Here is a 26922-nt window from a genome sequence, read left to right on the forward strand (position 1 = left end):
TAAATTTACAGAGCATTTTCTTTAGTTCATTCATTCAACCAATATTCTTGATATTGTCATGTTGTTACTATCATTACTTCCATTCTGTAGGTGCGGAAACTGATTAGGTAAAAAACAAACAAAGAAAAAATTGGGCCAGTTTATATTGCAGCAAGAAGCAGAACACAGGGATTCCAGTTGAGGGCTTTGTCTTTTTTAAAACATCATATCTTTTCTATGGTCCCACAACTCTATTAATTCATTTCTTTTCCTGTGTGTTTAGGGCAGAGCTCTTCTCCATTGGGCATGTGACCGAGGACATAAGGAACTTGTCACAGTTTTGCTACGGTATAAAGCCGACATTAATTGTCAGGTAAGAGTGATAAAGAGGGACCTTTCTTTGAAAATTGCAATGAAATTCACATAACAAAATTTATGAGATTAACCATTTTAAAGCCTACAGTTCAGAGGCATTCAGTACATTTCACAGTGTTACGCAACAGTCACCACTGTGAATTTCAATAACATTATCAGTGTCCCAAAAGGAAGCCTCTACCCATGAAGCACTCTCTTCCTATTTCTCCAGAGCCCCAGACCCTGGCAGTCACTCATCTGCTTTCTTTCCTGTGGACTTGCCTATTCTGCATACTTCATACAGACGGAACCATGAACTTGGTGGTCTTCCCTGCCTCGCCTTTGGCTCAGCGTGTTTTCGGGGTGGCCAGGTGGTAGCGAGCAGCAGGGCTTCGTCCCGGGTTCAGCTGGGCGGCTCGGCTCCCGCTCTTGGCTCCCCCACTCACCCCCCTTTTCAGTTGTGAGTAATGCAGCCGTGAGTGTTGCTGCATCTTGTTTTAGCATCTGGTTTGGGTTCCTTGGGTTGTTTCCTTAAAAATAGAGCTGTCAGGTCACATGGCAGCATGCTGTTTATCTTGAGGAAGCCCAGCTGTTTTCTGTGGGGCTGCGCCATGTTACGTTCCTGCTGCCGCCGGCTCTGTACCCTCGCCAGCACCTGCTCCACATGTGTGTGTTTTTCTGGGGATTGAACCTGGGGACATTCTACCTCAAGGTCCACCCCTACCTCCTCCTTTTTGTCATTTTTATTTTGAAGCTGAGTCTCACTAAGTTGCTGCGACTGGCCAGACGATGTCAACTTTACTTTTGTCCAGACGACTAGCCAGTTGTTCCAGGAATGTTTATGAATAGTCAGTGTTTTTTCCTCTCGTGATTTGAAGTATTTTTGTCGTGGTCTCAGTTCCTCTGTGCACCTCCGTCTGCGTCCGGGCTTTCTTCCATCCCCTCCGTCTGCTTTCTCTTCTGTGCCTGGCCATGCTCCTTCGGTCCCCAGGCGTGGAGGAGGGTGGCGCCGGGCAGGGCGCAGGCACAGTGTCTCTTTGCCCTTTCACACTCACGCCATCGGTGTATTGCCCAGCGCTGCCTTGCCTTGGTACTGACAGTCACCATCTAGACTCAGCGTCAGCTACCGGAGTGCTTGGCTTTGTACTTTGAGTTGATAACATGCTTCCCAGTCAGAGGGCTTCTGGAGATGAGCGCTCAGAATCGCTCTCCCTTGTAATTTCTTCTTTGGTTTTGTTATTGAAAAAATCCTTTTCAAATATAGACAATACAAATGTAATAATGGAAGGAAAGGTTCATCTCCCTCATGACTCAATCTTTCTTAAACAACATTATCATTGACTGGCCTATTGGTTGCCAAAAAGGAAAATCAATTTTATTAGAACTATTTGCTTGGCTGCAGATCTTGGTTCTAACCCAGCGCAGGCCGGCTGATGTTATCAACCTGCTGAGGAATACTTTTTACCGTTAGTCTGAAGTAGTAATTAGAGATGTCAAGGTCCTGTCGTTTCTACCCAGCAGTGTTTCTCATACACTTCTTCATTGTACTACAGTGTGTGCATTCCGTGGCTGGTGGAACTGGAAGCTGCAGTTTCATTTTATATCTAAGAAAGTGCCTTTTTAGACTTTATTTGATGCCAGCAGTACTGGGGACACAGTTCTCTTTCTGTGCTTGGCACTGATTTTTAGTTTGAACTCTGGAAGTTGGATTTTTACCATACTTGGGATTAGGATGTGGTTTGTGTCTACATGTGCGTGTGTACCTGCACACCCCTTTCTGATTTCTTGAGTAAATTTGATTTTTAATCCCTGAAGAAAGATTAAGACTATCCCCAAAGTACATTAAAAGATAATTTGGAGAGCTGGGCGTGGTGGCATACACCTGTAATCTTGAGAGACTGAGATAGGAGAATTCCAAATTCAAAGCCAGATTCAGCAATTTAGCAAGACCCTAATTCAAGTAAAGAGAGCTGTGAGTGTGACACTGAGGTAGAATGCCTCTGAGTTCATTCCCAGTACCACAAAAAAGAGGGAAGGAATATTTGGATCCTGGTCGTCTTTCCCAAATTTGTTGTACAGTAGCATTAAGGCAACGCATGGGGGAGGAGTGGGCACGCCTGGCCCGCTCTGCACACGGTGCTGGTTTGCTGGTTGTCATACGGTCAGAAGAAGAGCATCTCTTTGGCACCTCCAAACCTCCACCCTCCTTCAGGTAATAGTGCTTTTCAGGCTTTCTTTCTTTCTTTCTTTCTTTCTTTCTTTCTTTCTCTTTCTTTCTTTCTTTCTTTTTTTTTTTTTTTTTTTGGTGGTGGTACTGGGGTTCCTGGAAACGCTTCTACCTCCGGGCTACACTCCCAGACCTATTTTATATTTTTATTTGGAAACAGGGTCTCCTAAGCCTGAAGTCTGGCTTCGAACCTGCGCGCTCCTCCTGTCTCCGCCTCCCAAGTGCGGGGATTACAAACCTGCACCACCACGCCCGGCAGGCGTTTTCTTTCTTGTTGGTCATTTTGAAGAGCTCAGCCAGCTGTTCTGGAGAATATTCTTATTTTTCACTTGCTTCATGTTTCCTTATAATTAGATTTAAATTATACATCTTGCCAGGTGTGGTGGTGCACGCTTGTAATCCCAGCACTTGGGAGGCTGAGACGGGAGGATCGCAGGTTCAAGGACATCCTTAGCTACGTAAGCCCTCTTCAACTTAGACCCTGTTTCAAAATAATAAAAAAACAAGGCTAGGGTGTAGCTGGGAGGTGGAATGCTCCAGGGTTCAGTCCCCAGTACTGAAAAGAAAAAAAATGTTTTGCTTGAGTGGGGCAGAAATATTTAAGGAGTTTCGTGGTTTATGAATTATGTAGGTTTATGGTGTATAAAGTATCACAGAGCAACATGTCCTTTCAGTGAATACCTTGGTGATTGTCTGTGGATTGTAAAAGATTTCATAAAACACAGAAGAACAAAGCAGCAAGTAAAACCATCTATAATGTCATTGACGTGGTGAGCCTTTATAGGAGGAAAGGGAGGGAGGATAGAGAACATCTTCCGCGTTGACTGCGCACCGCCCGCCGCAGTCATGGCATCCGCCCATATTGTATGCACGTCACTCTCAGCACCTCACTGGTGAAGGTACAAGAGTTAGAGGAGCCCGCGAGCCGGTGCGGAGCCGTGGGCTCCCATGTCCATTCTGCCCTTCTGACTGCACAGCTTCAGGTCTAGGCCTTCTGTTAAAACTGAATCTACTGCATTCTCATTGTTGTTTTTCCTAGTAGGTATGTAACATACAGTAGTGTAGTGGTGTATTTTCTGCTGGGCGCGGTGGCTCACGCTTGTAATCCTAGCATTTGGGAGGCTGAGACAGGAGGATCATGGTTCACGGACAACCTCAGCTACTTAGTAAGACCCTTTGCAACTCAGTGAGACCCTGTTTCAAAATAAAAAATAGGGCTGGGGGTATAGCTCGGAGGTAGACTACCCCTGGGTTCCATCCCCAGTACTACAAAAAATAATAATAATAATAATAATAAAGTTACTGGTGTATTTTTCTCTCTGTTACTGAGTTGTAAGGGTTATAGTCTGGGTATAAACCCTTTTCAAGTGTGTGATTTGTAGAATTTTTACTTCGTCTGTTTTCACTTGTTTGATAGTGTCATTTGAAACATAAGTTTTAATTTTCGATGGAGTTCATTTTGTTTTGTATTTTGCTGTGTGTTCGTTCGTGTCATTTCTAAGAAACCATTGCCTAACCAAGATGATGGGTCATCGCACCTCTCTCTCTAGGACTTGGGTCTTTGGTTCATCCTGGGTCTTCTGTGTAGAGCATGAAGCAGTGGCCCAGCTTCATTCCTTTGCCGGTTGTTTGACCACCATCTGTTGAAAGTCTGTTCTTTTCTGTTAAGTTACTATATCACCCTCATTTAAAAAAGATCACTTGATCTACTATAGCCATATGCGTTGGGGATGTAACCAAATGTCATGGGGTAAAAGTGAGCCACCCTACCTGTTTGGAGGCTAAAAGGAAGATCTGCTATGCCCTTGTGCTAACAGCGCCCTGCTTCCCCAGCAGCCTGCTGTCGTGGGAGGCCAAATGGTAAGCGTGGATAAGAGTTCCCTTCTCACCTTGATTAAGGCGGTGATGAGGTGGTATTTCCCCCTTTCCAAGTAGTAATGATATGGAGGAGCATTTCAGAGAGGAGGGAGCAGAAGAAAGGGGTTCATTAAACCAGTATATAAAGTCCTGGGAAGACCCCAAAGGTCCATTCCAGAATCAGCACTTCAGAGGGTTTGAGAACTGTACTGTGGAACCAGGTCTTCACAATGGCCTCAGGGTATCACATAAGCAAAGCAGGCCAGGATACTACTGTGAGTGCTTTGAAAATGTTATGGGAACCACAGCTCATCGTAAAAGTAGATCAGGATCTGCACAAGAAACCAAATAGGGAAGTTGCCTGCCAAAATAGGATCTAAATAGGATTCAGAATACAATAATATATTCAAGCTTGAAAATCATTTACCATACCAAGAACCAGGGAAATCCTAAATTAAATGAAAATAGACAAGTCAACATACATCAAACACTGAATTAACTAAAATGTTGGAATCATTTGGCAGGAGTTTTTACATAGTCATCATTAAAAATGTTTAACAGTGGTTATAATCATTCTTGAAACAAATGGAAAAAGTAGAACATTTCAGCCAAATAATAAAAAATATAAAAAATAACCAATTGGAGATGATAGAAGACAGAAACTCACTAAATGGGTTCAATATTACATGGTAGTAACAAAGAACAGGATTGGTGAACTTGAAGACAGATAATAGAAATTACCTAGTTCTAACAACAGGGAGAAAGCAGATGGTAAAGAAATCAACAAAGCCTACAAGACTGTGAGATCTTTACAAGGATCCAACGTTTCCTCCTGTCAGTACCAGGAGGAAAGGAGAATGTAAAGCTACAAAAATATTCTAAGGAAAAAATGGCTGAAAACTTCCCAGGTCTGGTAAAAGGCATAAACCTACAGAGTCAAGAAGTTGAATGAACCCTTAACAGATCAACCTGAAAAAAAAAAATCATACCAAGATCAAAATCTAACTTTAGAAAATTAAAAAGGAAGCTGGGCATCATGGCTTACATTTATAATTCAGTACTTGGAAGGCTGAGATAGGAAGATCACAGGTTCAAGGCCAGCCTCAGCAACTTGGCCTTAGCAACTTTGTTTTTTATTTAAAAAAAAAATTTTTTTAATGGGCTTGAGAGACACCCATTCTAGCCCAGAGGTAGAATGTCCCTGGGTTCAATCTCTAGTACCACAAAAAAGAAAAAAAGAAGAGAAAAGAGGATGGAGAAAAAACTCATTGAGAGAAAATATGTCTGTAGGGAACAGTGATTGGAAGAGTGCGTGGAGCCGGAAGGATGTGGCATAACATTTCACATGCTGAAGAAAGATACTGTCAACCCAGAATCCAGTGGGAACTTTGTCCAGGAATAAAGCAAGATAAAGAAATTCTCAAGTCAATGGAAACTAAGAGAATTTGTCAATAGCAGACCTACTCAAGAAGAATGGCTGAAGGAAGTTCTTCACATAGAAAAAAAAGTGGTAACAGAAAGAGACTTGGAATATAAAGAAGAAACAAAGGGGGGATGGGTAAAATGGGACACATACAAGGTAGAAACCTTTTCCCTTGAGTATTAACATTACTTGATTGAATCAGACATTAAAATACCATCTAAAATGGCACTTAATATGCATATAAGACATATTTAAGATATGTAAGGCAATTTTAATTCCTTTAAATACCATGTGATTGGGTTTTGGTTTTTACTCCAATCTGATAAAACTTGTCTTTTTTTTTTTTTTTCAGTTCTAGGAATCAGTCCCAGGGGTACTCTGCCTCTGAGCTACACCCCAAGCCCTATCTGAATTTTTATTTTGAAACAAGGTCTCACTAAGTTGCTGAGGCTGGCCTTGAACCTGTGGTCTTCCTGTCTCAGCCTTGCATTTAATGTAGTTACTGGTATAATTATGCGTGAGTTTATCATCTTGCTATTTGTTCCCAGTTTGTCCCACCTGCTTTGTATTTCTCTGTTCCTTTCTTGCGTTCTTTTGAATTCATCAAGTATTTGTTAATTATTCCATGTTCTTCTCTATCGAGTGTTTGCTTGGGTCTTTTTATGACAAATTACAAAACAGACTTATTACAGTGCACCTTATATTAAGGTTTTTGCTATGTTTTGAACCGTGTTCCTATAAAATGTTTTAAATCTGTTTACTTTTTTCCTTCCTCTGTTGGTATGATTGTGGTATTTTCCTTATAGACTTCATAAAGCAGTCAATAGCACTTTATTAAGCAGTCAGTAGCACTTTATTTTTACCAACATATTTAGCCTTCATGATGTTCTTTTTATTTCTTCTTGAACTTTCCTGATGCCATTGGTATCACTTTCTTTGACCTTAAATTTACTTTAATATTTCTTGTAGTATTGACTTCTAGTGTCGAATTATCTCAGCTTTCATTTTTATGAAAATATCTTTTTCACTTACCATTTATATAATTCCACTCAATGCTTTCTGTTGTCAGGGTTTTTGTGTTTTTTTTTTTTTTCTTCCCTGCACTTTGGACCTGTCACTTTCTCTAGTTCTCAGATTATATTTTCTTCTGAGAAGCTCGCTGTGATTCTCATTGTTGTTTCTCTGAGATAATGCATCCTTTTGGGCTCTGATTGCATTTAAGATTTTTCTCTGTATCTTATTTCGTACTGGCTAGGTGTGCTTTATATTTCTAATCCCTAGGAGGTTTGCTGAATCTCTTCAAATACTGCTTCTCCATTTTCCTCTATCTAGAATTAGTGTCTTTTTTTAAAAATTATGAATAACTGACACCTAGTAATTGTACATGTTTGGGGATAAAGTATGTTTCAGCATATGTGCACGTTGTGTAATGATTAAATCGAGGCAACTGGCATAACCATTACCTCACATCTTTCTTTGTAGTTGGGCTCATGCTTGTAGTCTTAAGACTTGGGAGGCTGGGAGAGAGGATCGCAGATTCACAGCCAGCCTCAGCTCCTTAGAGAGGCCCGCTGCAACTTAGTGAGCCCCTGCTTCAGAATAAAACAAAATGGGGCTGGGATGTGGCGCTGAGGTAGACTACCCCTAGGCCCCATCCCCAGAACAAAAGGCAAACATTTCTTGGTGATACCAGGACTGCAGTGTGTCTGTTCTTCAGTTAGCTTCCATAGTCCCTCCCCTTTCCTACCAGATGCCTTTTTGTACTTCCATCTCAAAGAGCCCTCTGTATATTGGTAATATTAGCCCTTGTGTGTGATATAGCAAGTAGATACTTCCCCCTGTTTCTCATTTGTCTTTTGATTTTACTTATAATGTCTTTTGTTGTGCACAAATATTTTATCTCTATGTAGTAATTAGTTTATCAGACTTCTTTTAAAAACCTTTCTTACACCAAAGTTAAAGGAGAATCCCATATGTTCTTCTAGTACTTGTGTGGTTTTATATTTTACATTTAGGTCCCTAAATGTAGGGTTTGAGATATGAGTCTAATTTTACCTTTTTCCAAATGGCTACTCGGGTGTCCTTGCATCCCTTTTAAAAGCCGCCCCAGTGACTTACGACGCCACGTGGGTCATCTGCTGTATTTCCATGTAGAGTTGGGTCTAACTTTGGACTTGGTAGTCTGTTCCCCTAGTCTCTCTATTCATGTATATTATTTTAATTTAAAATATTTATAGTAGATATTAATGTCTAGACAAACTGTTATTCCCCTCATTCTTTCTAAATCTTTTCCTGGCTATTCTTTCATTTTTAAAATACAAACTTTAATGTCACTTTAACTCCTTATAATAGCTTGTTGGTTTTTTATTGGGATTGCATTGGATTTACAAAGAGAGAGAAGTGACATCTTCATAATATTGAGTTATTCCAAGAATGAAGGAAGTCTTCACTTGATCATCTACTTTTGCGTATTTCAGGAGTATTTAGAAATTTTACTTGTATAGGTTTTGCACATTTCTATTTAATTTATTCCTGAACATTTTATCTTTTTTGTTGCTATAAAATACTTGTTTTTCAGATAATATTTGATATTTTTAGATATTTGGCTTTTATACTTGATTACTGCATTTATGTGATGCTAAGTCATTGTCTATATTTCACATATTTTATCTATAAATGAATGTGTCCGTATATTCATTTTCCTGTTTTCTCTCACATTGTCCTTTTGACCCTAATTAAAGAGTCATTTGACAAGTCCAGGCTAATGTGTTAAGTCACCTGTATGATTTGCTAGAGAATTGTTTTTGTTCCACTTACGAATATTGAAAGTTAATGAAAGGTGGGAAAACAGCCCGTTGCCAAAATCCCAGTACATTTGTCACTTGATCTTTTCCTACTGAGCGAATCGCTGTGGAAACAACTTTCTCTTTCGAATTATCTTATCCGTCCTTGATTCTCCATACAGTCTAGAGTCTGATGCCCATTCCAGTTTAACTTTCCTCCTCCCTCCTGATATATTTTGCTGAAGAAGAAATGTTTGCTGGTATTTGAGCATAGTATCTTTCTACAGGAAAATACAAAACTGTCCTCTAAAATTAATATAGTTTATGTACTCTGTAGAACCCCAGTAAGTGTGTACATCGTTGTAAAGGGGGAGAGGAAAGGATGGAGGTCAAATGCAAGAGCTGTACCTTTCTTTTTTGGGCACTGCTGAGGATTAAACTCAGGCCTTGAACATACCAAGCAAGTGTTCTACCTTTGAGCTACTACACCCCCAGGCCAAGAGTTGTACTTTTCAAAATATAATTGTTTTATTTTCAATTATAGAAATCATTTTTATGCATGCCAGTTTTTTCCATAAGATTATTTATAGGCACACTTTCATATGTAAAGCCTTGATAAAGCACTAATTTGGTATGTTATGGCATATTGTTTTATACTAAGGATATACCTTCCAAATTCCTTGTAATTCTTAACAATTTAAGGGCAGAATTTATGCTTCAATTTTGCATTGCTTTTAATATAAAAATCACTATTGCACTTAGATGATCTAATTTATTTTTATGTCAAAAATCAACGTTTTCGCTGGGCGTGGTGGCGCACGCTTGTAATCCCCGTGCTTGGGAGGCAGAGACAGGAGGATCGCGCAGGTTCGAAGCCAGCCGTGCTAGCCCGGAAGTAGAAGGGCTTCCAGAAACCCCAGTACCACACACAAAAAAAAGTTTTCATAATCAAAGAACTATATCAAAATTATCAAATGATAATCCATATAGTCTTGAGACTTTCTTTGTACTTTCTAAAAATTATGCAACTAAAGTATCAAAGAATCAAAAACTTCATCCCGATATTAATATTTCTCTACATTTTTACATTTTTAAATGTCTTATGTCTAGGGGTTGAGTCATAGAGGCAGAACAGTACAGTATAATTAGCAAGTTCTCTGGTTCATTGATTACTGTTGATAACAGCATGATTAGAATCACCATTGGACTGAAAACATATCTGCGTATTCTTGTTCTTATTTGCATATTATTGTTGCTTGCATGCTTGGACATTGCCTTCTCAGTTCCGTTCTGTCTGTCTGCTTTCTCTGCACTAACTAGCAATATAGGGAAAGTGCATTTAGCTAAAGGTTGGAGTTCTTTTCCCTAGGTGATGATTTTTTTTTTTGATGCTCTTAGGTTATTAGGTTTTTTAAGTTACATTTTTGCAAACAATTGCTTTGAAGAGTCACTCTTTAATAAAACCTTGAGATAGCAAAGTGCTAAAATGACAAGTACCTTAAATTCTGTATGCAAAGAACATGTTTAGAAAGCTGAAACAAAAAAGGAAGTTCCAATGAATGAAATAAGAAGTAAATGAGGTGATCAGAGCAGAGAGATTGCTATTGGCAGGTACTGAATGGTTGATGCTCCTAGTTGAGCGGTCTTTCAAAATACTTCTTGTATACTGCTGCTCTTCCTTTATTTATTATTAAAATAGCATGATCCATGAGGAGCGTGGGGTGACTCTCGGCCTAGCTAATTCTAATTAATCCAGTCAGGGAGAGCAGTAGGGTAAGTGGAACAGTCTATCGGATGGAAATTCATAACTTAATTGAGGTCAAAGTCCCGGTCTGGGAGAACAAAAGTCTTTTGCTAGGACCAGGCGGATCAATAGCAATAAATATCTGGCTTGGATACAAGTAGCTTATAGTGACAGATTACCTGACACTGGCCAGAGGTCTTGGTTCTGCTAAGGGCAGAGTCTTGGGCACGCCCCGGTTCTTGCCGACGTTCATCGCATACCCGTGACACTCGCAAAGATGCTCTCAAGAACTCTGGAAAGTCTGTGGAGGCACTAGGTGTACAAATCCAAGGAACTTCTGCTGTCATCAAGTGAAGGTTCTCTAATACTGCATTTTTATGTGACAAAGGGGTTTCCATCACATTCCTAGTATTACCCAAAGAATTTGCCAAGTTGCTTAATCTTAAGAGCTGAGCCACATCTGGTAGTCTCATGTTGCTGGAACAGGAGGATCACAAGTTAGAGGCCAGCCTGGGTAGCTTAGCAAGACCCTTTCTCATTTTTTTTATTTTTATTTTTATTTTTTTTATTTTTTGGTCCTGGGGATTTAATCCAGGGGCATTCTACTACTAAGCTATACCCTCAGCCCTATTTTATTTTTATTTTAAAACAGGGTCCGCTAGGTTAATAGATTGATGAGAGTCTCACTACTTTCTGATGCTGTCCTCAAACTTGTGATACTCCTATCTCAACCTCACAAGTACTGAGATTACCGGCATGTACTACCAATGCCTGGCTCCATTTTAAAGCCAGGCTGCATCTCAGTGGTACAGTGCTTGTCTAACATGAGTGGAGTCCTGGATTCAATCCCCAATACTGTAAAAAGAAAAAAAACCTGACTTTCCTACCAGTAATTCAAAAAGAATATATAGTTGTCTTGATTTATATATAACTAGAAAAGTTAAGAGGACCGTGTTATGTTAACATCATCAAGGAGTTAGTATCCCTTTTGGGTGTGATAATGGTATTTTGTTTATGTAGTAATGTTCTTGTGTTTAGGTGCATACTGATATATTTAGGAACAGGAGGTCATGGTGTTTGTAATTTTTTTAATCTGTTTAGGCATAAATAAATAAAGTAAAATGTTAGTAATTGTTAAATCAGAGTAATGAGTCTCTACTTTCCTATTTATATAAATATTTTCATAATAAAAAATGAAAATAAGCCAGGCACTGTGGCTCATGTCTGTAATTTCAGTACTTGGAAGGCTCAGACAGGAGGATCACAGGTTTGAGGACAGCCTCAGCAATTTAATGAGACCTTCAGCAACTTAACAAGATCCTCCCTGTTTCAAGATAAAAAGGGTTGGGAGCAGCCGGGCATGGTGGCGCACGCTTGTAATCCCCGCGCTTGGGAGGCAGAGACAGGAGGATCGCGCAGGTTCGAAGCCAGCCGCACTGGCCTAAGAGACCCTGTTTCAAAAATATAAAATAGGTCTGGGAGTGTAGCTCGGAGGTAGAAGGGCTTCCAGGAACCCCAGTACCACCAAAAAAAAAAAAAAAAAGGGTTGGGAGCATAGCTCAGAGGCCAAATGTCCCTGGGTTTAATCCCCAGTACCCCCCCCCCACACACACACACCCAAAAGCAACAGGAGGTGTGCAACATATGCAGTAAACCATTAGGCTGCTAAATCTTTATACCCTTAAATTCCTGAGGTATCAAAAGCGTGACTGTTCTCTGCATTGTTGTTTATCCAGCATCGTCCTTATTGTGCTTACTTAGTTCATGCAACGCTGACATTCCGCTCCTCACCTAGTAGCATAGCCCTTCAGCTCTACCAGCCTCTGACTGTGGGAACAGAAACTCGCCAGATCTGCAGCAGGTGGCCTCGGTGGCCTCGTGCGCACGGTCTTCATAGTACGCATTCCATTCCTGTTGTTACTTCTCTGGTCCAAACTATGATTCCTTCGCACATAGATTATTGTGGCAACTTCTCACTTGACAATTTTTATCTTACATAATTACGACAGATTCATCCTCCTCGCTTGATTATCTAGATGCCACTTGAGTACATAAATGATATAAACCACATCTAGTGGTTTTCTTATTATAAATAGGTTCTCAACTTTCAAGACTAACTCTTCTGTTCTGTGACCACATTCTGTGAACAAATATATTTTATCTAGCCAGGCGTGATGGCGCACGCTTGTAATCCCAGCATTCAGGAGGTGGAGCCCGGAGGATCATAGTTCACAGACAGCCTCAGCTACTTAGTGAGGCCCTATGCAACTCAGTGAGACCCTGTTTTAAAAATAAAGAATAAAAAATTAGGGCTGGGTGTGTCTCTCAGAGGTAGGATACCCCTGGGTTCCATCCCCAGTACTGCAAAAACAAAACAAACAAAAACATATATTTTTTTTATCTAATGTTCTTAACTTTAGTGAATTTTATGAGCTCCCTTTGTTTATCCAGAAACTCTCAAACTTGGATTGCCAGAAGGAGCTGCAGATCTGTTAAAAATGGGCCCCAACTTCAGAAACCAAGTGGGTTGACTGGGGAAGGGGGGGGAAGAGACCCAAAACTACTTGACTTCCACCCCTTATTCTATAGTACCAGGTTTGTGATTCTATGCGCAATATCTTCAGTAGGAACTAGAATAAAACAGTCAGTATAAACTAATTCATTCCTGTGCTGAATCACTAATAATGGTTTAAAATACCCATATACAATTGCATTTTTAAAGGAAAGGTGCAGATTTTTCAAGGTATATCTAGATATCTGATTTTTTTTCCCATTGTACTAACCTTGTGAAAAATCCCCTTTAGAGCAATCCAAAGTCATAGAGTTTCAGCAGAGTCAAGATTCAAATTTGTATTTCCTAATATCATATGATCTCTTGTAAATATTTATTTTTTAATAAATAAACTTCACAAGAAATAGAAAAATATTGTACATCCAAAGACAGTGTAAACAGAATTAAAAGTTACTGATAGAATGGGTTAAAATATTTCCAAATACTATATCTGAAGGTATATTAATATTCCAAATATAAATCCTAAAAATTAGTAACAATAAAAGCAAACAATACAATTTAGAAGTAGGTAAAAGACTAAAATAGATAATGAATCTCCAAAGATTTTTATATGACCAATAAACACATGCATCTCACTCCTCATTATCATATCTAGTAAATATTTAGTTGGTTTATTAAAATAAGTGTAAAAAGGTTTTGTGGGAAGATATATTTAAGCAGAACAAATATGGCAGGCAAACATCAGGTCATTTTTCTAGATCTCTTTTTAAACAGCTACTGCCTTATATTTGTGTTGAGACACATGTATTTTTTCTAAGTTCTCACATACACAAAAAACAAAAATAAAACAACATCTCCTTCCTTATGGCAAATTAGGAAAACAAAGGTGAAATTCTTTAATAGGTCATTCAGAAGCCAAATACAGACAGAGTCTATCTACCTAGAATTTGGAAGGCATGATAGGAAAGTTCCTAAGCAAGGAAGTTAGAGAAGGTGGACCTCAGCGCTCAGGAAAACCCTATGTGTCATACCGTTCTATAAAATAGAATCATTAGAACATGACATTTTAAATTTGCACACAGAGCTATGGCCCCACCAAGACCTAAGATCCACGTGTGAACCTTCGACATCTCCCTCCCCCAGTTTGGTTCCTCTGCAACATCCTTTGTTCAATATGTGATGGAATTGATTGTTGTCTCCGCTCATCAGATCCTCGGCTCTTTGAGAGTAGAGACTAATAATTTTTCTGATCTTAACTCTTAGCACATTACTTGTATATCACTTGATATGTTATAAACAAATAATAGAAAGAGTAGGAATAATAATACATGGAAGGGTTGGGGAGGAAATCTCAACTTGGAATACTTGCTCTTAAGGCTATTTGAATACTTGATGGCTTTCTTGACATTAGCTGGTCAGTGTGCTGATTTGTTCTCTTTTTTTTTTTTTTTTTTTTTTGGTGGTACTGGGGTTCCTGGAAGCCCTCCTTCCTCCGGGCTACACTCCCAGACCTATTTTTACATTTTTATTTGGAAACAGGGTCTCCTAAGCCAGCGTGCGCGGCTGGCTTCGAACCTGCGCGATCCTCCTGTCTCTGCCTCCCAAGCGCGGGGATTACAAGCGTGCGCCACCACGCCCGGCTGCTGATTTGTTCTCTAGAGAACTGAGTGTGAGAAGTCTAGACAAACCCGCTGTAGCGCGCTGTCCAACAGACATCGAGCGAGCGGTGGGTGCTGAAGGCTGTATTCTAAGGGTAAATTAGACGTGTTCTTAAATGGAGGCTATGCATTATAGGACTGCGTGCCCATGTTGGAATGACTTACTGCTCTTAACAGATGTCTGGCAGTGCTCTAATTTTGTTTTATGCAACTGTTTTTTTTTCAAACATTTCTTTTTCTATATATATTTTTTTATATATTAGTACTGGGAATTGGACCCGGGGGCATTCTGCCTGCAACCTATCCCCTGATCCTTATTATTTTTTTTTTTTTTGAAACAGTGTCTTTATAAGTTGCTGAGATTGTCCTCAAACCAACAATCCCCCTACCTCAGCCTCCCAAGTACTGGGAGTGTAGGCATGTGCCACCACACCAAGCATCTTTATTTTTTAGAAATGTAATTTCTTATTTTGAAATGTACTGTGAATTAATTAAATATAGAGAATTTCCTTAAATTGTGGTAGGAGTTTTATGACTGTGGTAGGTTTATGACTATCATAGAAAGATGAAAGAGCTGAAGTTCAAAATATTCATGTTTATCTCTGCTTTCCTTTTCTCCCCAAATGTAAAATTTAAATCTTCTTTATACCTTTTTTTTTTTTTTTGGTGTGTGTGTGTGTGTGTGTGTGTGTGTGTGTGTGTGTGTGTGTGTTTATGGTACTAGGGATGGAACCCAGGAACTTTCTACCTCTGGGCTATGCAGCCAGACTTATATTTTATTACAAATAGGGTCTCACTAAGATGCTGAGAGCCTCACTAAGTAGCTGAGGCTGGCTTCAAACCTGCGATCCTCCTGTCTCAGCCGCCCAAGCACTGGGATTATTAGCATGCGCGACCATGCCCAGCTACTTTATACTTTTTAAGTCACATCTTCCACCAGAATTGCAATGGGCTTACATAGAGACCATCCAAACGGCCCAGCTCTGTGGAGGGCAGATCATGTCTCTGGGCACGAAGGGTGATGGGTCGAGTGAATGGAAGTTGTTGGCATGCGCAAAGCGTGGACATGTGATCTGGGGCATCCTCTTACGTATTCGAGGCCATGGGATGGAGCCAGGGTGGGCTCCTCCATTTGTACTCCTGTCTCAGGCCCACTCTTACCTGGACGTTTGGTGGTTTACAGTGCTTTGTAAGTCCCCGCAGAAAGTTTCCTTTCCCATTTCAACTTTTACCTGTTTTCAGATTAGTTATCTGAATAAAAGTTTGTTTTAAGAAAGCATTATGTATAATTGATTATGAACTTCTTAGTACTCAAGATTATGAAGGTAAAGATGAGACCGGCCTTCACTGTTTAATCAAGACTTTGGTTTAAGTCTTAGAGTTTTGGAGGCATTTTATAAATATTTCCAAAATAGGCTAATAAAGGCTGGGTTGTAGCTCAGTGGCAAAGCGCTTGCCTGGCAAGTGCACCGCTCTGGGTTAGATCCCCAGTCCAAAAAGACAAAAAAAAAAAAAGAAAGAAAGAAAGAAAGAAAGAAAGAACCCCTTTTAAAAAAAATAAGCTAAGAACAAAATAAGCTAATAGAACAAATGTATTCATTCTCATATGCAAAGAAATCACTGCATTTGCAAACACATAGGCATAGTTTTCCTCTATGAGAAGGAAAATATTTTCATACATGAGAAGTATGAAAATTGTGAATAAGAGGATTAAGTGAAAAACAATTAGGATTGAACATTTTAGCTGGGTGCAGTGGCACACACCCACCATCTAGTGCTTGGGAGGCTGAAACAGGAGGATCGCGGTTCAAGACCAGCCAAGACCCTCAGCAACTTAGCAAAACTGTGTTTCAAAATACAAAGAGCCAAGGCTATAGCTCAGAGGTAGAACACCCCTGAGTACAGTATGTACATTTTCATCGTGTTTTCAATTCCGCAAAATATGCTGATATGTATTAGATCATCGTACCCTTGCAGGAGTCCTGAGAAGCATTGTCTCCATTTTATAGTTGAAGAAACTGAAGCTCAAAACAGTCTGTGAGTTGAGGACACGACGCTAACAAGGGGGGTGAACAGAGTCCGGCTCACTGTGTCGATTGCAGACTTCATGCTGTTTTGTTCTTTCCGCGTTATGTTGTCATGGTACTCTGTCATACTCATCCTGTGCTTTAGAATCACAGCCATCTGATCATTTATGAGAATATAATGGTAATTGCTTCCCATCTTTACATTTTCTTATTTGTAGTGATATCCTTAATGTAGATATTGTTTTATCAGGTTTTTCCTTTTTTAATAAGTTATTTCTTCTGTCATTTTTGTATTGAATGATCACTTCTTTTGTTAAGTTTGTGTCTGAGAACACACTGGCTTACAGTGCAGTGTGAATCAAGTTCAAATTACTCTGAGTTCAAAGAAGACCCAGTGTCATCTTATTTTTCCATCTAACTGAATTATAGGACACCGCCGAAGTGTCACGACCTGGTGTGGTAAGTTGCGCCTCTTCACAGTCCCCGAGCTACATCCTCTCTTGCTATTGCTATAATCCAGACATTGTCAACATCTTAACACTATTGTAAGCTGGAAAACAAAAGAATTGGTTTTTATCCACGGGTAATCCACCTTCTGTACCCTAGTGGTTTCTGAACATCTTAGCTACCTATAGCTGAATCATAACATTTTGTAGTCTTTTATATTGATTATGTCCTTTATATTAATTTTTTTTTTTTGGTGGTCCTGGGGTTCCTGGAAGCCCTTCTACCTCCGGGATACACTCCCACGGGCTACACTCCCAGACCTATTTTTTAACTTTTTTATGTGGAAACAGGATCTCTTAAGCCAGCGAGGCTGGCTCCGAACCAGCGCGATCCTCCTGTCTCCGCCTCCCAAGCGCGGGTATTACAAGCGTGCGCCACCACGCCCAGCCTATATTAATTATATATTTCTGTGACTTTCTAAGAAGCCAGGCAGTTCCTCCTCATTGAACTCAGAAATGGATCAATCATCTGCCATAAAAGAACTCACTTGTTTGAAAGTTGAAGTGGTGGCTCATTGATGGTTTCTGAGGCTCATTACTTAAATGTATGCAGGTTTTAAAATATGTTTAGCTGTGCTCAGTGTGCTGCTGAGTGTAAAATGCTCTTCTGAATGTGACATTGTAAGTAGGAATTAAAGATAAAGAAATTACACAACATACCATAATACTCCCAACAGAATAAGAGAGCTGGGGAGGTAGCTCAGTGGTAGACCGCTTGCCCCACATGCACGAGGCCCTCATTTCCTCCCAACAGCACAGGAAAGAAAGAGAGAAAAAGGAAGAAGATAAGTTCTAGAAGTCATTGAGCTTACTTTTTTAGTGATCATATTTATAAACTTATGGAATAATTAATAAAACTTAAAAATAGAAATTAGATAAGAAAAAATGACTCAAGTGATTTTTCTGTAAAATAATTGCTATCAAATATTTATGAACCAAATTTAAATACATTTACTTATGGGCCATCTTCAGGTACACACACACATGGATTCATTATGCACAGTAGGCGAGCAATGAGACCACAATGTAGTGATGATCTTGTAAAAGCCAACTTCATAAGAGCCGCCATTGTAGTAATAGGACTATACTCTGTAAAGGCCAGAACAAAATACTATTATGTACTTAGCAATTATTAGACTATGGCTAAAATAAAGCATAAAGCCTGGATCTTTATGTTTCAAAGAGGATGTTGAGGAGCCAGACATGATGTCACATTCCTATGATCCCAGCTACACAGGAGGCTGAGGTGGGAGGATCAAAAGTTTGAGGTCAGCCTATCTCAAAACTAAATAAAAAGAGCTAGGGATGTTAAGCTCAGTGGTAAACCACTTACCTAATATGTGTGAGGACCTGGGTTCAGTCCTTAGTACCACACACAAAAAAAGTAAAATAAAAGGATGTTGATAAATTTGAAGAATCTTAAAAGAGACTTTAAAAGCTATTTGGAAATGGAATGTTTGAGGAAAGTCTCATGGTGACAAACTTCCATGAGTCGTGTGTATCCCAAAGGTGTATTTTCGTTAGATACCTATAGTGTGAACAACAGCTTATTTATAACTACCTGGCAGTTTCACATAAAAGTAGACATTTTACTTCTCTCGACAACATGGTGGCACAGCAGCAGCCAGCTAGAGCTGAGTCGCTGCTGCCCTCTGTTGCTGGACTGTGGGCTTCCCTGACCCGCGGACCTCACTCGCTCTGGAATTTCTGCTCAGGACATTTGAGGGGTTTTTAATGTTGTGTTAAGAAAGACTGGGTTTGCAGTCAAGTTACTTGCATTCCAGTTTCTATTCTTCCAGCAACGTGAATAAATCATAATGTTAAAATCTTTTGTGTGTGTGTGTGTGGTACTGGGGTTCCTGGAAACCCTTCTACCTCCAGGCTACACTCCCAGACCTATTTTTATACTTTTTTATTTAGAAACAGGGTCTCTTAAGCCTGCATGCAGCTGGCTTCGAACCTGCGCAATCCTCCTGTCTCCGACTCCCAAGCGTGGGGATTACAAGTGTGCCCCACCACACCCGGCATAATGTTAATATCTTAAATGTAGAAAGAAATTTAAAGACCATCTGGTTCAACTGCCCACCTAAATTTCCAAAAGGTGATTAACTAACCACCAGTGTATTGTCTGCTAAATTTCCAGAAGTTGGTTAACCCAGCCAGCCTCTGTTGGAACATTTCTTTTTTACTTAACGAAGTATCCTGTTGCATTTTAGAAAGTTCTGTTAGAAATTTCTCTCGCATGTTGAGTCTGCCTCTCTATAACTCACTCTTTGGTTTCAATTCTGGCTATCAAAACTGTGAAGAAAAGTCACATCTTGCTTTATGTGACAACTGGCATTTGAAGATTGTGGTGTCCTAGAGCTTGCACTAAACCAGTACTCCTTTTTAAATGTATAATACTAAAACTATCTTATATATAAGAGTAGAACTCTAATAATATGGCATGAAAAGCAAGGTCATACTCTTAGTTAAAGTGCAGTTTGTGGTAGACCATCTGGATGAATAGTTTTTATACAAAGCATTGTACAGATGCAGCTACTACAATATTATTGTGATTTTAACCACATCAGCTATAGAGTTTCGTTTGTAGACTCAATACTTCGTCTTTATTATAGATTGATTTAAACACTTACCATCCCTTTAAAGAGGTAAAGGAAACAAAAGGAAATGCGAGGTGTTTGGATGCCTCTGTGTTCTTGTTGGTATATTGGCATTTGTCAGTGTGTTTATAGTTTTTAATTTTGCAGGACTTGCCAACTTAATCCCATGAGCTCACTTCTAATGTCACTAAAGGGCATGAACTGTCTGTGTGGTTGAGGCTGCCACTTGAGGGTTTCTTCTTCCTGTGAGCTTCCTAATGGAATTCAAGGTTCTCTCTAGGGTGAGCATTACGAAACCTTCCCAGGCTGCTGTGGGAGAAGGAAGTGCGCCGTGGGTTCAAGGACACATGAGAAGTTAATGTGCACGGCATGCTCCCGCTCCCGTTCCTCTGCTTGGCTTGCTGATTGGCAAGGTTAGCTCTGAGAGGCCGCAGCTTTCCAAAGTGATTTGATTAACCTGCCACTTACTCCTTCACGCCCCTCCCTCTGCAGCCCGACCACCACCTTCTTTGTCTTTGCAGTCCTTGCTTTGCCAGTTATGTTTTCTCTTTTTTCCTGTTTTTGTGTCAACTTTTGAAACAGAATAAGGAATTCAAAAGTAAAGTATCTTGCCTTATTGAAAACTTTGATGTGACCTTCATGTTTACTTATCTCATGAAATACAGAATTATCATTCAGATTAGCAGTTCACTTAGATTGACAGGTTGATTCCACAGTCTTCCATCAGTTCCTTTCACAACAGATTTCTTAAAATACCTTTTAATTACAAAAACGTGCATAGTGTACAAAAGTAGACGACTATAATGAACTTCTGTAGACCCACCATCCAGTTTCCGCACTTACCAGTTTGTGACCAGTCTTGTTTAATCTCTCCTGCTATCCCTAAGGTCTTCAACCTTTTTAGGAAGAATATGGGGAAAGCTGCACACACCAGAGGAGAAGGACGTACAAGTAGAATTTTTGCAATCGGTTGTAATAGGATTACACACTTGATGTCTAGGAACCGAAGAGTCCAGAGTAGGAATTCCTGCTTTCTAGCAAGAAGAATATTAAGTCCCCCCCTCCAGCTTTTCTGTTCACCTGCACATCAAGACTTAGGACTGGCATGAAAGGTCTCTTGTGGAAACCACCATAAAGGGAGCCCAGTGGAGATCTTTGAGTGACCACGTATTCCTTTCAGATCTTGTTTCTTAACATACTCCTGTACTCCAGCATTCACCTTCTTTCCCTTTAGTTGCTTATTACTTTGTCTTTTTAAAATTAATGGTACTTTTGCCAATATTGACAGATTTAGAAGACTGAATATCTTCACTTTAAAGGCCTAACAATTCAGAATTCATCCAGAGCTTCTAAGTTTTTGCTAGAAAGAAAAACACCTCCCGATATATGAAGGACAGCATGATTAGTAATGTATTGAATCTAAGTAATGAAGTTGGAGTTTCCATATAAGAAAATACCAGTGTTAAATGCTAATTCTGATGACAAAGGCATACTTACTGAAGGTGCAGAGGCAGCGGACTGTACCTGACAGAGGCAGTCTCTCCCTCCCCAGGCTGCCCCGCCTTTGTCGGCGGGCACTGTGCTGGGTGCACGAGTAGACTCAGCACAAGCACTGGAGTGACATTGGCACTGGCAAGCTGAGGGTTTCCCTCTTGGACTCGCTCATCTTCAAACCTCACGTAATCTGCGCTAATAGAAGCAAAAAGCATTTTTAAGAAGAAAATAATGAAGCCGGGCGTGGTGGCGCACACTTGTAGTCCCCGCGGTTGGGAGGCAGAGACAGGAGGATTGTGCAGGTTCGAAGCCAGCCGCGCGCGCTGGCTTAAGAGACCCTGTTTCCAAATAAAAAAAAATGTAAAAATAGATCTGGGAGTGTAGCCCGGAGGTAGAAGGGCTTCTAGGAACCCCAGTACCACCAAAAAAAAAAAAAAAAAAAAAGGAAATAGATAATGAAAGATAGTTGGTAGTAACTTTCAAATCATAACATGAGGCGTGTTATCTTTTGTCTTTGATTTGGGCATAGTTTTTTTCTCTCCCTCCCCCCCTCTCCGTCTCTCCTCCCCTCTCCTTTTCCCTTTTGGTGGAAAGCTAGAGAATAGTGTAAAATATATGTCTCTTGTTTGATTATGATTAAGAATATTAAAAATATTTCTGTTAACCAGCTGTGTTGGCACACACTTGAAATTCTAGGACTTGGGAGGCTGAGCAGGAGAATCGTGTTTGAGAAGAGCCTCGGGAACCTAGCAAGACCCTGTGTCCAAACAAAATAAAACAGGGCTGAGATGTCACAGAGGTAGAATGCCCTGGTCCAATCCCTAGTACAACAGATATGCATATTTGTGTATATGTATATGTATACAACATGTGTATATGGAGATAAATAAGCAAATATATATTTATTTATTTTTCTTAAAGGTGATAGCCCCGTGACTAACACAAAATAAAGTGTAATTTTTTAAGTCCTTCACTCTCTGTAATGTTTTGTAGATGTAAATACTTTTATTATCTTAATGATGGGGGAATCAACAGGAGCATCAAAAATCCCAGAATACTTAACAGTTATATCTACTTGACAGATAGCACCAAAATAAATACATGATCATAGAAGATAAACATAGACCCTTCCTCATTATTATGTTTCTAAAGTTATATGTAATTTAAATAAAATTACAGGTTTTATAAAAGTCAGTTTTTATTGATATTCCTGTAGTATTTTGAAAGCAAAATGTGGAGGTTTTCTTCATTACAGATATTGATGGTTTTTGTATGAAATGGAGACATACAGTATCTCTGTCGGAAGGCTATTGAAGGCCTAATTTCTTTGCTCTCCTTTAGGAGTGGCTTTGTTCAAGACCAGATTCCTTAAGAAACTGTTTAAGAAACTCAACACAGAAGCGTCATTTCTAAAAAGATTCACCATTACCTTCAATATTTTCAATACATTTGTCCATAAGATTTGCTTCAACTATTTTATGGATTTTATTATGGTTCATTTGTTTGTTATTGAAACCAAAGTTGGGTTCTCCAGTGTTTAAGGAAGTGCCCTGACCTCCTGTCTATATAGAGAGCACCTGTTTAAAAAAAAAAAAAAAGTTGCTTCTAATGAAAACTCTCCCCACCTACAATTTATTAAACCTTGACATACTGCATTACTTAAGAGTTCTCAGAAAATTAAAACCCTTTTGACTAGGTTTTGCAATGCAGGAAAAATTTTAGTGACATTTAAAAGGGTTCTCTTGTGTTCCTCTAATGGGATAAATAAAAAAAAAAAAGGCTTGTTTTAGCCCAGCAAATGGGGGGACAATCCAATTTCCTTGATTCCATCAAGACACTCTTAAAGCATTAGCTGTGCAGTAAAAAAAAAAAAAAAAAAATCAACTGACCCCCTTTGCCTGACAGCTTTGAGAAGTGTCCTGTGTGTAGGTATTTGCCCAGCCCGGCCTCCTTGGTTATTGCTCTCCCAACACATCCGTTGATGGAGAAGTCTTATGTGAAGCTCCAATAAATGTCAGTTTATGTTATGAAACGTATCAAGTAGTGCACCAGGATATATTGGTCTCTTTTATTTGAAGATAAAAAGAAACCCTGTCAGATATGCTTAAATTAAAAATTAAGGAATAAGATAAATTGTTTAAAATAATATTTTAGTAAACTTTTTGTTGCATTTAATTCCTTCACTGGGGTTATTTGCTTCTATTTATCCAAATGATGGTGTTCATTTTACAGGGGCATTGGTTCTCAAGTGGGATCTGACATTAGGATCACTGAGAGCTTGTTAAAAACGATTGCCAGACCCACCCTACGGTTTCTGATTCTGTAGGTCTTGGGCTGGGACCTGGGATTTCCATTTTGACAGATTCCCAGCAAAAAGACACTGGTGTTCTGGGCCCGCACTTGGTGGTCCACTGGCCTCGGGGCTGCATGAGAAGACACTTTGGATCGGCGGCTCAGAGTCGCATCATGTAGTCTGCAGGTGATGAACATCTGTGCAGACGCCGGGGTGGAGGGGGGGTGTGAATAGATGGTAAAGCCTTGAGTAGACAGGCATGTTCTTGACATTTGGCTCCTTTTGTGGAAATTTTAAAAATCTAAAACTTTCATTTGAGAGAAGTTACAGGAGAGGAAAGATGGGCACATATGTGTTTTCTAGACTCAGTTAAATAATTGTAGAATGAAGCTGTTGTTGATATCCTGATACCAAAAAACTTTTCAACAAGAACTTCTGCCCTTAACCATGAACAAACTTAAAGCACTTTTTTTTTCTTTTTTTTTTTGCGAGTCTGGGGATGTACCCCAGGGACAGTCAACCTCCGAACTACACCCCCTGCCCTATTTTTTTTTATTATTATTATTCTTTATTTTGAAACCGGGTCTCACTGAGTTGCAGAGGGCCTCACTAAGTAGCTGAGGCTGTCCACAAACCATGATCCTCCCAAATGCTGGGATTACAAGCGTGCGCCACCACGCCCTGCTTTAAAGCCCTTCTTACCCATTTAAAAAAAATTTAAAGCTAGACACAGCGATGTATCCCTATAACCTCAGTAGAGGCCGAGACAGGAGGATCATAGGTTTGAGGCCAGCCTCTGCAATTAAGCAAACCCCTGTTTCAAAGTTAAGAAAAAAAAAAAAAAGAGCTGAGTGTGTAGCTTGGAGGTAAAATGCCCCAGGGTTCAATCCCCAGTACAAATGAATAAACAAGTATGCTGAAAGGAAATACAGTTATCCCAAATACTATATTCTCTTGGTATATCAACAGTATTTGTTTGAAATAGAACTGACACAGTGGTTTACTTTTGCTCAACCATCCAGAGAGTTAGACACATGCCATTTATTCATCTGCCCTCAAAATGCACTTGAGAAATACATAGGCAACCAGAAAATTCACCATTATTTGACAAGAAGAAATCATAGCAGAGAGAGATTTGCTGACTTAGCCAAAAGTCAGGACAGCAAAACTCAGTAGAAGAGCCTGAGAACCTTGGCGAGGCCCTGCTAAAAGAAACGTTCTAGGGCCAGCGTCATTTTCCTTGGTAGAAGAACACCTGTGCTAAGGATAGTGCGTGGTGCTGCAGCGCCGCGTGCTTCGTGGTGGTTCCCACTGTCCTTCTCTTTCACACTTGTTTCCTTTCATTAGTCCAAGTAAATCCCATCCTAACAACCCCTTTCTACAGGAATATGAACACCATCTTACAGCTGCATGGCACTCCATTGTCTTTCTATTACTGGAGATCACACCCAGGACTCAGGCATGGCAGGCAAGTGCTCTGCCACTGAACTACGTACCCCACCCTGCGTATTTCTTCTTCAGGAGCAGAGTCTCTCTAGGTTTCCCAGGTGTGCACCACCACTCCTAGCTCACATTTTACATATGTTTTAGTTTTTTGTGGTGCTCGGGCTTGAACAAAAGGACATTCTTCCCCTGAGCTACACCCTCCAAGCTCTTTGATTTTGAAACAGTCTCACTAAGTTGCAGAACATCTTAGTGAATTGCGGAGGCCGCCCTGGAGCCTGGGGTCCTCCTCGGTACTGAGCTTACGGGAGTGCGCCACCACACTGCCTCACTGTGCACTTGTGACTTGCATAGACTGATTTCATGCTATCCTCAAAGCTATTTTTAAACTATTTCCTTTTAAAGTCATGGAAATATTGTACAATAAAGATGCAGAGGCAACAAAACTGTCTCACTGAAACAATAACATTCATTATAAATATTCTTATATTCATTGGTGCTATCACCTGTAAAAAATACTTGTTAAATTTGTAGCAAGCTTTAAGGTAAAATAAAGTTTTCTTTTTGTCTTGTTTTGGTGGGTGTTTTGTTTTGTTTTGTTGGTGGTACTGGGAATGGAACCCTTCGACCTCTGGGCTACCCTCCCAGACCTATTTTATATTTTTATTTGGAAACAGGCTGGCTTCGAACCTGCGCGATCCTCCTGTCTCCGCCTCCCAAGCGCGGGGATTACACGCGTGCGCCACCACACCTGGCTAAAGTTATTTTTAAAGAATTGTCCTTTGTGCTTCCTATGAGAGGAAGAGTACTATCTGCTTTACTTAAAACTCAGTATGAAAATAATTAAAGGTAACTTTGGAATCAGTGCGTTAAATGAATGGAAGGAAGCGGGTGATCGGGACTTTTCTGGAGCCTTTTGCTTTTCTCTAGGGTCCTCGGAGCCCTGCGCCTTTTGATTCTCTTCCAGTACAGCTTCCCCGTGTGTTTCTTTCCTCAGCTAAGTGTAGGTAGACACGACGAACTGCAGCCTTCGGCAGCCTTGTAGTTCCGGTATTTGTAAGCTCGGCTTTCCCTCTGCTGCATGAGTCCTGGAGTCCAGAGAAGCCTGCACAGAGGAGCTCAGTGCAGAAGTGGAGCCGTTAATCTCTGCTGCCCTGATAGCCGACAGCTGGTCTGTCGTGGGCCTGCTGCCAGCAGTGTCTTTACAGGCTTTGTGGCAGAGATTATTTAAAGGAGATTAATCCCCCTAAACCCCTTATATTTTAATTATTTCTGTATGTATTTATAAAACCTGCAGTCTGCTAGTTTCAGGACACAACTGTCCAAGCCCTCCTCTTTAACCTGGATTCCATAATCAGACAAGTATAGTTCTGTTGTCTAAAAGATAAACTACCGATTTGATTTTCCTTCTTATTGTCGTTGGTTTTGTTTAGGTTTTTGTTTTCTATATGATACTACTAACATTGTTTTGGAAAAGGATAACCAAGGTTATTGTGACTTAAGAGTATCTGCTAAAATGCTACTTTCATATTACATGATTGGGATCTGAATTTGTAGATAGGTAGAATTTGAAATTTTCTGGGTATTATTAAAAACAATATGCTTTTCAGGCATTGTTTGTTTATTTTTCTTTTTAAGAGGGGTTAGTAGACATGCCTACCATGCTTTCCAGCAGAGCAAGGTTACTTTACGCCTCCACGAATACCCAGAACAGAGATTCCTGGACGCCCAGTTTGTTGTTGAGGGCTGTAATTTTTTCTCCAATTGTAGTTCAGTCTGAAGGAACAGTCCCGGGAGCTGGCACTAGAGCGCCTGGTGTCTGGGCACCAGGCGGGGGAAGCAGCTTGCTCCTTGATGGGCTCTCTCACCCCTACTTTCAGGAACTGAGAAAAGGCGACCTTTGGACTCTCCTCCTGAAGGTCTTCCAGCTTACCTCGCACAGATCCTCAAAGTGGCCGGGGCCGCCCCCAGGGGGCGCTGCAGATACAAAAGGGACGCGGATTCGTCGCTGCATCTTTC

At 40.1% G+C, this 26922-nt stretch overlaps 1 protein-coding gene across 1 annotated transcript in view; it reads left to right on the top strand.

The window, feature by feature from the left end:
- ACBD6 (acyl-CoA binding domain containing 6) overlaps positions 1-26922 on the top strand; it is a gene marked incomplete at both ends in the record, with an annotated part of 162503 nt that overhangs the window by 85445 nt on the left and 50136 nt on the right. The window contains one exon of the mRNA XM_080699482.1: positions 263-352. Coding sequence (XP_080555608.1) covers positions 263-352 — 90 coding nt within the window. The remainder of the gene's footprint in view (positions 1-262; positions 353-26922) is intronic.

This window comes from Muscardinus avellanarius, assembly GCF_963383645.1.
Source record: "Muscardinus avellanarius genome assembly, chromosome: 7".
NCBI classification, from domain to species: domain Eukaryota; kingdom Metazoa; phylum Chordata; class Mammalia; order Rodentia; family Gliridae; genus Muscardinus; species Muscardinus avellanarius.